Source organism: Galeopterus variegatus, unplaced genomic scaffold (assembly GCF_000696425.1).
Source record: "Galeopterus variegatus unplaced genomic scaffold, G_variegatus-3.0.2 Scaffold1255, whole genome shotgun sequence".
In the NCBI taxonomy this organism is placed as follows: domain Eukaryota; kingdom Metazoa; phylum Chordata; class Mammalia; order Dermoptera; family Cynocephalidae; genus Galeopterus; species Galeopterus variegatus.
In genome coordinates, this window is record NW_007727366.1 from 186,066 (window position 1) to 197,839 (window position 11,774).

Consider the following 11,774-nt stretch of genomic DNA (forward strand, 5'->3'; position numbering starts at 1 on the left):
AGATGAGCAGACAGAGAAAGACAGGCTCTCCCCTTCTTTTACAGCCCTCAAAACCACGCCACTGACCACCATTTTTACTCCATTCACTACCACACGGTCCTAAAATCCAATCACCTCTTCAAGGCTCCACTTTTCAATTACGATAATAGGATTTCCCACCCTCTTAACAGTCACAGTGGGGCCTAAGTTTCTAATACATAAAACGTGGGGGATACAATTCAAGCTTCATTGAGTTTTGGGGGAACATAATTCAATCTACTATAGTTGGAGTGCATTGTTTATATGTGTTGGGAAAATAGAATAATTTAATCAGGCCCCCTCCCCTTAGGTCAGATTGGGGGTGGTGTGGCGCATTCTTCGTAAGCAAGTTGTATGTGGGTGGAGTTAGTGTGCACACGTGGTGGTGCGGCTTGGCTGGCATCTGCCTCAGATGTCTGCTCTGCGTGGCCATGCTCTCCAACCTACTTCCACGGACCTGTTTGCTGGTTACCTAGCTCATAGACCTGCGTGTGAAGGGTCTGGTGACCCAGCCTGGCATGTGAGGGGTCTGGGGACCCAGCCTGATGTGTGAAGGGTTTGTGACCTAGTCTAGACAACAGGCTTGAGGGGTCTGTGAGCTCCAGACCCAGCCCTAGCTTGACAACTGGCCCCGTCGTCAGGATTATGGGCAGGCAAAAGAGCCCGACAATGTGCCACTTTGAGAGTTTGTTAGTTGTTGGGATTATTTGTCACAAACTCAGCTGGGTGAAAGGTTAATACAGCTGGCCCTCTGCACCCATGTATTCTGCATCTGGGGATTCAACCAACTGCGGATCAAAAAAATTTTTTTTTAAAGTTGGGTCTTTAGGACTTTTTTTAACAGACATTTTCTTGTCATTGTTCCCTAACCAATGCAGTATAACAACTATTTACATAGCAGTTACATCGTATTAGGTATTCTAAGTAATCTAGAGACAATTTAAAGTATAGGGAGAACATGCGTAGGTTACATGCAGGTACCACACCATTTTTTATCATGGACTTGAGTGTCCATCCGAGGAGGTCCTGGAACCAATTCCCCATGGATACCGAGGGAAGACTGTAACTACCTGCCTACCTACCAATTACTTACCACATGTCTTGTTATAGTTTGAGTCATCAAAATTCTGGCAAGGGAAACCTCCCTGAATTCTGGAAAAGAATACCAAATCACACTTTGGCCCTAACGTTCCTGATGGCAGGTTTGGCTTAGGAAAGTGTGGATGTTGGATGGGGGTGTAGGAGGACACGCTCCCACCCCACCAGGGCTCTGAGATATGCAGGAGGAATAGCACCAGCTGAGGGACAGCAGGAGAAACAAGGCCTTTAGGGGACATTCCAAGTTTCAGTTAAGGCAAGGAGGCAGAGCAAAGTTCATGAAGAGACAGAATAACCAGGATGCCCCAGGCCCAGGGAGAGGAAAGGGGCATATTGGCTGGGGAGCATTTTGTTTGATAGTGAATTCACATTTAGTCATATGTGACTTTATAACCTCAATTTTCTGGTGCTGAGATGTTGAGCAAGGGAATTTGAGGCTTGATGAGATGCCTTACAGTCCCTGGAGGTGGGATCAGAGCTTGGGCAGGGCAGTGTCCTTCAGAAGGCTCTGCTTTGATGGTCGGCAGTAGAGGGGATTTAGAAGTTGTGGGGAATTCTGTGGCCCCAGAGGGCTGGAGACAAGCCTCCAGTGGGACCACCACTCTCCATCCATGCCCATGCCAGATATCATGGTGTGAGCATGGCACATTTTCCCAATAAGCTCAGACGTTAACTTAACCCCTCCTCAACCTAATTCCCCAGAGAGCCAAACCAGAAATCTATTTGCCAGCCCTAACTTAGGCCAACACATTCATTTTGTGGACAAGGAAACTGAAGTTAAGAGAGGACAAATGATTTGCCCAGGCCAGGCTGGGACCAAAATTCAAATTTTCTGATTTCCACGTCATCATGGAATGTCTGATAGTCCGCTAGGCCAATCTGTGCACTTCTTTATAAAATCCAATTTTAGCAAAGAACCCTGCTAAGTCAGTTTAGCAAGAACACCCCATCCTCTATATCTGATCATCCTTGATATCTGACCAGGTTCCTCAGTCTCCACTATCCCCCAGGTGACGTCTGATCACCCTGGCCTGTCTTCAGCAAGAATCCTGTTAGGTCAGTTTAGCCAGAATCTCTTTTACCCCTGATGTTTCCTCTTAGTAATTTTCCATTTCCTGACCCCCACCCTGCTCCTTGGCTATAAATTCCCACTTGCCCATGCTGTATTCAGAGTTGAGCCCAATCTCTCTCCCCAACTGCAAGACCCTGTTGCAGTGGTCCCTACACCTATCACAGTGGTCCTGAATAAAGTCTTCCTTACCATGCTTTAACAACTATTTTTGAATAATCTTTTCTTTAATACCAGCTCATGGCTCCAACAGGTCACTGATGAAGGTCTGAGCATTGCTCATGAGCTTCCCTTAAAGATCAGCCATAGAAAAGGGACAGGCCCAAAAACAATTCCTGAAAGAAGAAAAAAGGTGGGAATGAGATAACGAGGTAAAGAATGAAGGACATGCGAGAGGCCACCTGGAAACCGAGGCTGCATTGACATCTAATCCACCCTTGAGGCTGTGGAGTGGTCCAGACAGGGAACTGTCTTACTTCTTTTCCAGAAAGGTCAAAGGCTCTATGGCGTGTGGGTGGACCAGTTCAGCTCCCAGAACCAGATCATTCTGAAAAAGGAATTAAAGGGAAAGCAAACTTACTTTTTTCGTGTCCGGCAACGGATCGCAACCCTCAGTGTCGCGCCTGTACCAGACTGGGACCGGCAACGGGATCGCAACCCTCGGTGCTGCTCCCGCACCTCGCTCAGCCAGTGAGCGGGACCCGGTCTTTATGTGGGATCCGAACCCTCGGCGGGAGCGCCACCACACTCTCAAGCGGCGCACTGTAGCAGTGTGCCACAGGGCCAGCCCCTGGGATGAATTTTTAAAGTGTTCCAGCCCTCCAACTCAGAGTAGCCTCTGGGTTTCTTGGATTTCTGAAATGTCATGGTCGGTGACAATGACCCTGTGTCCATCTAGTTTAATCCAAAGCCTGCAGAACTCACCCCAGGGGTGCAGAGCCACAGGGAGTGGAGTGTCTTGGGACCCTCCTAACCCTGCTCTCCAGGCTGGCTGGACTGTTCCCTTCCACTCCACCCATCTCTCTCCCTTCCCCTTAGCTTTCCAAATCCATTTAAGTCCACAGGTATATCTGAATGAATCCTGGGGAAAGCTGTGGAACCTTTCCAGGATGCAGAAGTCTAGGTCCAGGTATTGTGGACTAATCCTAGATTCCTCCGTGCATCCAGCAAATCTGGAGTCCACTGTGTACCCCATCTAGCAGTCACATGTCACAGCTCCTTCTTCTCAGGTGCTGGAAGCTTCCCGTCTCATCCAAAGGCCATGTATTATGGGCCAAATTGTGTCCCCTCCCCCCCAAATTTGTTTGTCAAAGTCCTAACCCCCAGTACCTCAGAATGTGACTGTATTTGGAGATAGGGTCATTTTAAATTTAAAAAAATTTTTTTTATGTATTTTCATTTTTTTAGAGTTTAGCTTTTTATTCAATGCATTACAAAAGAGATTTGATCAAAAAGACCAAAGCCCAGGTCATCATGAGCCTCCTCAATTCTTCTTTCTTTGCTCCTACTTTCTACCCCTCAGCTGGGGCCGTGGCGGTAGAGGGGGCAGGACCTCCTGCTGGGGCAGGTCCACCAGCCCCTGTGTTGCAGATGAGGCTCCTGATGTTGACATTGGCCAGGGCCTTTGCAAACAAGCCAGACCAAAAAGTTCCACACTTACACCAGCTGCTTTAATGAGGGCATTGACCTTATGCTCCATGACGGTCACCTCGTCGTCATGCAGAATGAGCTAAGTAGAGGCAGGTGAACTCGGAGATGCAGGCCGTGGTGCGGGCGAGTGTAGGCTGGCGCTGCCTTGTACGGTGCTAGTCACTGGGTGAAGTGAGGGCCTCACCCCAGCGTGGCCTCAGCTTTCTCGGAAGGATGGAGCACCTTGGCGGCAGCTGAGATAGGCCTTTAAACAGCTAATTAAGGTTAAATGAGGTCACTATGGTGGGCCCTAATCCAATCTCACTGGTGTCCTTATAAGAAGAGAAGATTAGGACACAGACATGTACAGAGGGAAGCTCCTGTGAACATGCAGGAGAACCATCTACAAGCCAAGGAGAAAGGCTTAGAAGAAACCAACCCTTTGTCGCCTTGACCTTGGGTTTCTAGCCTCCCAAACTATGAGGAAATAAATGTCTGTTGTTGAAACTAACCTGTCTGTGGTACTCTGTTATCGCAGCTCTAGCAAACTAATACACCATGTCTAGAAACATTTGTTAGGTTGGGCAGAAGGCCTATTTCTTCACACATGTCCCTCTCTGGGGACCCCAGGGCAGCATGTGTAGCCTGGAAGGGCTATCTGAACAGAGCTCTCTGTGGAAGAAGACAGGGTCTTCCTTGACCTTCCTGATCCCCACTGAACACAATGTGAAGTCAGTCTCCTGGAATGTGCAAGACGGTGGTATGGAAAGGTCCAGGTCTGAAATAGGCATCCTGTTCCTAGCTGCTCATGTCCAGGTCTGTGAAATAGAAGTGGTGAATGTCTGCCCTCCTGCTGAAGTCCTTCCATTTCGGATCCCTTTTAAAACAAAATTTAGATTGTCAGACCACACAAAGACACGTGGGCTTAAAAGAGAGCTCAGGAATCTCCAGTCCTTTCCACAGCAGCCACAGACACATGTAGTCTTCAGCATAGCATATGGGATACAAAAGATTCACATCAGAATAGAAGTTTCGGGGCTGGACCTGAGGAGGGGCCTGAGCTGGCTGTCCTGAGCCTGAGTAATCCAGCTGCCTTGTTGTCATTGCAGCTGGCTGTCATCCAATCTCGGAGCATGGCTAATGAGTAAGTGAGCTTCCTCTGGGAGGAAGGAAACAGTTAAAATCCGGTGGCAGCTGCAGTCATCTAGGCGTGGCTCTCCTTTGACTTGAGCTGCACAGATCCTGGGCCAAGTGTGGGAGGAAGGACAGCGTAGGCAGCAGAGCCTCCCAGATGGCTGAGTTGGATCTGATGGCTGCAGGTCCACTGCCCGGGGCCACCACTCACCCTCTAGCCCCTCTCAGCCCAGACTCTGGGTCGGCCAGCCTGGCAGAAGAAGAGGACGTCAGTTCCCTGGGAAGGCCCTGGGGGGAGACAGATGGACAGGGCAGCAGCTCCACAGAGCAGGGAGCTCCTGACAGCAAGGGGGAAAAGGAGATCCTGTGTGACTTCTGCCTGGGGACCAGCAGGGTGAAGGCGGTGAAGTCTTGTCTGACCTGCATGGTGAATTACTGCGAGGAGCACCTGCGGCCACACCAGGAGAATAGCAAACTGCACAGCCATCAGCTGACCGAGCCGGTGAAGGACTGTGACCTGCGCACCTGCCCTGCCCACCACAGCCCGCTGGTCTCCTTCTGCTGCCCTGATCGGCAGTGCATCTGTCAGGAGTGTGGCCAGGAGGAGCACAGGGGTCACACCACAGTCTCTCTGGATGCAGCCCGCAGGGACAAGGAGGTGAGTGCAGGGGTATAGCCATCTGGGAGAGGGTGGCAGAGGATGGCGTGCCCAGGGAGAGCCATGCCACAGCTCCGGGGTGTGCCCATGTCATTTCTGTGCTCTGCGTGCACAATAAAAGGACCTTAGCCTTAGTACCTGGCTGTTTGGTCAGCATAAATACCTGTTGGGCTTGGTTTTGGAAACTGCTTGAAGTAGGTCACTGTGTCCCCATCTCTGTCCCACTGTCCCTGCACTATCTCTGCTTGCTAGTTTCCTCTATTTCTCATGTAGCTTTTGGTGATGTGTGTTTGGGTGTGGGATGCAGAAGCGGTGGAGCTTAGAGCAGTGATGTTTCTGGCTGGGTCTGAGTGCAAACTTTGGCAGAAACTCAAAAGGAAAGAATAAACCTCTTCCCTAATTTCTCTTTTTCTCTTTACCCCAAACAAGAGACCAGTAGAAAGTGCCCCTCTAGAGATAACCGATGTGAAATCCAAGAGCTTGAAAAGTGCTAAGATAACATGGAATTTGAAACTTATGTCTGGGTATGATGTCAAGGGAGGCTTAACTTAGGGAAAATAAATGTTCCTCACCAGGTAGAGACAGCAGGAGCGACTGAGAAACACCATGCTCATAGCCTGCAATTTAATTTCCATCAGATAAGGGAGCTGTTTCTAGAACAGCTAGCTTTTCTTTGCCCTTAAGCTTAGAGCCTGGAGGAGTTCCTGGGAACTGATTCAACCCCTTTATGTGCTTTGTTTCTCCTGTGTTGACTTTCGGCGAGTGCTCGTTTTTCCAGGAGGGAATGCAGCTGACTTTCGTCCCACATTCCTTACATTTGCTCTCACGACTGTTCCCTATCCACATGGCACACAGCCGGCAGGCCCACAGCACTCTCTTGGTATATGTTCCTGGGCAGCAAAGGAAAAAGGTTTCTGGAAAAGGGGGTTTACTTGCCAGGGCCCGTCCTCTATGCCTGTTTTGAGACACAGATTCCGTCCAGTGCTATGGGAATTGTTCTGGAAAGCTCTGTATTACAGATGCTAATGAGTCACCATTTCTGGCCTGGGAAACTTGCCAACTGTTTCCAGCATTTCCAGTGTCGGAATGTCCTGTCGGGAGAACAGGTAGATGAACAAGTAGATAGAAGGAAAGAGCTCCACGTAATTGAGGAAAGTCGTCTTCACTGAGTACTGCCGTGTGCTAACTGCCTTTCGTGGGTCTGCTCCAATCCTCAAATAACTCCAAGAGGTGGGGGTTCATTCACTCCACCACACTTGTCCAAGCTCATGCAGTTGACGAAGTCACGGAGTGAGGAGTGGAAGCCTCTGGAAAGCCAGAAGCTTACTGGAGGGACATGAAGGAAGGACTCCAAAATCACAGCATTATAACCTTACCTCTTTTTTTTTTTTCTTTTTGGTACCAAAAACCTGCCACACACATACCAGAGATATTAAGGCAAGGTGGACTGCTTTTCTCTTTGGGTATAATATCTGAATTTTGTTATTTTCAACTGGAAAAGTGATGCATGATGATGTTAAAAAACAATCTCCTCTAAACGATGCAATGATTTTGCTAGGAAAAGAGGGTCTCTAGCCCACCCCACATCCCCACTCCTTCCCTCTCTCCTTGGAGGCTAACACTCTGTACACTTTCTTCTTTCCTTGCAGAAATGTTCTATACCTGTACCAACACAGATATGACATAACTTTTAAATGTGGGGCACTTACCTTATTACAGAGACTTAGGGTCATTGTAATTCTGAGCAGAGGAGTTGTGTAGAGCATGTGCAAAACTTTAAATTCAGGCATCCTAGGAGAGAGCTGAGTAAGATAAAGACAATTGGGTAAGGGGCTCTAGGGCAGCATTTGTGCTAAAAAGCAACCATGGCTGGGGCTGGCCCGGTGGCGCACTGCTATAGTGCGCCGCTTGGGAGCGCGGTGGCGCTCCCGCCGAGGGTTCGGATCCCACATACAGACCGGCCGCTCACTGGCTGAGCGAGGTGCGGGTGCAACACCGAGGGTTGCGATCCCGTTGCCGGTCCTGGTCCGGTATGGGCGCGACACTGAGGGTTGCGATCCGTTGCCGGTCACGAAAAAAGACAAAAAGGAAAAAAAAAAAAGCAACCATGGCTGTAGGTACAGTGCTGCAGCCAATACCCCACACCCTGCTGCTTCATGGTCTGCTAAAAAGCAACCATGGCTGGGGCTGGCCCGGTGGCGCACTGCTATAGTGCGCCGCTTGGGAGCGCGGTGGCGCTCCCGCCGAGGGTTCGGATCCCACATACAGACCGGCCGCTCACTGGCTGAGCGAGGTGCGGGTGCAACACCGAGGGTTGCGATCCCGTTGCCGGTCCTGGTCCGGTATGGGCGCGACACTGAGGGTTGCGATCCGTTGCCGGTCACGAAAAAAGACAAAAAGGAAAAAAAAAAAAAGCAACCATGGCTGTAGGTACAGTGCTGCAGCCAATACCCCACACCCTGCTGCTTCATGGTCTGTTGAAGAGAGATCTGGTCCTTCCTTCCTGTGTCCTTGTTTTCAGCTCAGAGAGCGAGTTTTCTCCATAAGCATGGCCACACTCTAGGTGGCCCCACAAAATTTTAGGAACCAAAAGATTTCTTGCAAGGAGCTCAAGAGACCAATCCAGAAGGCACAGTACCTTGATGTGGCTGTAACCTCCACCAGGATTATTCTGAAAGTGTTATCAGACATAACTAAGGCTCCAGAAAGCCAATGTTCCCTTCACCTAGCCCAAGCCTGCTGGAGTCACTCACTGAAGGTCACTTTGGAGCATGTTATGGGCTAATTACTAAGGCAGGCATGTTGTATACAGGAAACCGCTAAAGGCAGGATCATCCATGAGGATACAAAGTGAGAGAAAGTGAGCCCAGATGCCAGGTACCGTTCAAGCTTTATTAAAGGAAAAGGATCTACCAGGCTGCGACCAGAGTGGGGAACAGCCTTGGGCTGCCTGGAAAGCGGACAGCACCAGGTGTGGGAGTGGTAGAGCTTATATGGGTATGTTGGGGCCAGGAGCTGGGTGACGTCATTCCGGGATGGGGATTGAGTTAGGTCATGGGGATGGAGAGTTCTGCGCATGCGGAGACGCTGAAAGTTTAATTTTCTCCGACACCATGAGGCTTCTTGTAAGAGAGAACGGGGGAGGGGAAGGGAGGAGGTGGACGGCGTCAGTTTGTCCTTGGGCTTGTCTAAGATGGTGCTGGTTATGTCGCGGATCTATTACAAAGCAGCCCGGACCCTGCTTCAGGTCCACAGAGTGACATTTCTCAGTTAACCAAGTGAGCCCTTTCTGAAGCTCCCATGGTTTCTAGCTATGCCAGTGGACAAAGACTCTGGCCTTTGAGAGGTGGGTGTTCTTTGGTTATTTGCTCGATTCTGCTGAGCTTCCAGAACCTGGCTATTCCTTTTTTTAGAAAATTTTTATTGAATGAAAATTGATTAGACATATTTTGGGGGTTCAACATTGAGATATGTTGATCAAATCAATATTACTAGGATATATATTGTTACAAATCATAATTATTCTTTATTCCTCTTGTCCAATCCCTCCTCATCCACCCTCCCTCTCTCCTCCCCCCTCTAATCACCCTAGATTTCTTCTCTCCTTCTGAAAGAATAAGGGTTACTCTGTTGATTTGCTACCCAAATGATCTGTCCAATGCTGAGAGGCGTGATCAGGTCCTCCAATATTATCATAGAGCAGATGTCTCTTCCATCACTATGAAATGGGCTCTGGGGAGAGAGACATCCTTCTTCTTTCTTTATCTCGCTGGTGACTCTCCTTGTGTCAATGCACTCCAGTGGCTGGCGGACCGTCTACGTGGTGGTTGTGGTGTCTAGCCACCTTCGTGGCAGCTGTGGTTATTGTGGCTGTGGTGGGCCACCCACATGGAGGAGATGTTTTTGGCATGCTCCTTGGTGCTGGCAGTGTGCCTGGTTGTGGAGAGTGTCCAATTCTTGGATCCATGCCCCGGGTCCCCAGGTGGGCCCTGAGGTGCTGGCATGGTGTGCCTGGTTGTGGGAGGGGGGTCCGGTCCCCTTCTCCATGCCCCGGGTCCCCAGCCAGGCCTCGAGGTGCTGAGCCCAGCTATTCCTAATAGGACATCAGCACTTTCCTTTGCCCTGGCCCAGTGTCCTGCACCCCTGAGGTCTTAAGAGCAGCTTGTCTCGCCTGCCGCCTGCTAACTCCTCTCACCCTCTCTGAATCTCAGGCTTGCTACCATGGGAATGAAATTGTGTGTGTGTGTGTGTGTGTGTGTGTGTGTGTGTGTGTGTGCTGTAAAATTTGGACTCCTTCTGTGACTGCCTTTCCTGACTGTTCTGACCCATGAAGTGCATATGTTTCTGTCCTGCTCTTCAAGTTTATCAAACATTATTGAGTGCTTCCTATGGGTAAAGGGCTAGGAGGTGCTGTCTACCCTCTGGAAGTTTGGATTCTGATCAGGAAGTGGAGGAACATACCATGGCTCCAAATGCGCCCAAGGGCTGGCACAACGCAACTACCACACCTTCGAAGGAGGGAGCCATCCCTGGGAGTAAAGCAAGACAGGTTTCTTGGAGGAGGGAACACCAGAGCTGGGCCTTGTCATAGATCTTTGAAGACCTCCCATGCAAGGCCACTACATCAGTCTCAGCATTGGCCTCAGAAAGTTCAGGACTGGATGCTGACTGTGGACACAGTAGAGCAAGAGCCAAGTATCTGAGAGCCAGAAGTATTCATGCTTGTCTGGGGAGCAGTTAACCAGCTTTGTTCATAGCCCATGTGCTGGCAGCAAAGGGTGGATGATATGTGGCCACTTGGGAAAGGAATATCTTTCAGAAATCCCGAGGAATGCCTTGGAGTCAGTATTATGTAACCTTTTTTGTTACATATCCTACCAGGCTTTTAAAGAGCAGGAAGTGTGCGTCTCATTTGACTGGACTGCGTGTAGTAGGTTCTGTCCAGCTGACTGAGGTACAGAGTCAGTGTCCAGGTGGACCTCTAGTGATACCACAGGCAAACCCTCCAGAAGGGTTGGAAATACAAAGGAACTGACACCATCTGGAATTTTCTTCTCTCTTCTCACCGCTTCCTCGGTTCCCATTGGCATCTGTAACTGGACTCCTGGCCAGCAGCTCTGGGTGCCATTTTTGCCCTGTAGGCAGAAGGAGGAAACAATTCTGTTAACATATTTATGTGGCCTTGTATCAGAGCAGAGACTACATGATTTGACCAAGATCATATAGCCAGCAAGTGGCAGGGCTTCGGACCCCAAATATTGTGCCTTTTGCCCATTTGTCATTACCTTGCTGAAGTAGGCAGGACCCTCTGTGCCCTTTGATACAGGGCTGACTGTGCTTATAGGCACCACTATCCTGCTTTTGTGCAGGATCCACCCTGGCCTGAGGTGTGCGTATGGCTGACATCTTGGGAAACCCTGAGGCTTGAGTCTGAGGCTTCCTGTCATTTGCTAGGAACAGGAATAACCGGAGATACAAATCTCCTGAAGTGGCTCTACCTCTTGTGGTAGTTGGGTATGCCTTCCTTTGGGGTGACTCACTCAGAGAGTACTTAGGAGTCATTTTCTCCTTTTATGGCAGTCTGCAGACAGCAGCAGAGAGAAACCCCCTTACTGAATACTCTCTGGGTGTCTTTCTATGGCTTTGCTGGGGCCGATTGTTTTAGCAATCTATGTCCCTGCTGTTTAGGTGCTGTCTTGCAGGAGCCTGTTGCTAGGATGTGTTCTGTATCACCTTTAAACAAGCATTCATGTTTCCCCCTCTCCCCTGGAGTGGGCCACTGTGTAAGCCTTTGCAATAGATCAAGATTCCAGGATTACCCCCAAATAGGCCAGACACCCCTCCCCTCCCCTCCCCCCCAGTTCCTGAGGTCTCAGGTATCAGGGATGAAAGGTCACTGAGGCTCCCTCAGCTCCACCTCAGTGACCTAGAGCTTGAGCATGCTGTCCTTCTGCAGTGTCCTTGTGAGGTGAGTCCCCTGTCTGCAGCAGCTTCCCTCAGCGTGCGGCCTGGAATTCCCCAAGCTCAATGGGAGAATGGAGAGACAATTTATGCACTCTCAGTTCTAGTAGGGCATAATGATTCACAGCTTTAAATGCAGACAGAAGCTATTAAAAATAGTGAAAGGTGAAAGCTGTTTACCCCCCCCCCCCCCCCCCCTGGGAAAGG

At 49.8% G+C, this 11,774-nt stretch overlaps 1 protein-coding gene and 1 pseudogene across 1 annotated transcript in view; one reads left to right on the plus strand and one right to left on the minus strand.

Moving 5' to 3' along the window:
• Window positions 1–2,657: 2,657 nt before the first annotated feature.
• Window positions 2,658–4,918, minus strand: LOC103593003 (annotated as a pseudogene).
• A 162-nt stretch (window positions 4,919–5,080) lies between these two features.
• The window catches only part of TRIM16 (tripartite motif containing 16), a 20,601-nt gene continuing 13,907 nt past the window's right edge, over window positions 5,081–11,774 (plus strand). Inside the window, exon 1 of the mRNA XM_008575910.1 lies at window positions 5,081–5,606. Coding sequence (XP_008574132.1) covers window positions 5,106–5,606 — 501 coding nt within the window. The 5' untranslated portion in view covers window positions 5,081–5,105. The remainder of the gene's footprint in view (window positions 5,607–11,774) is intronic.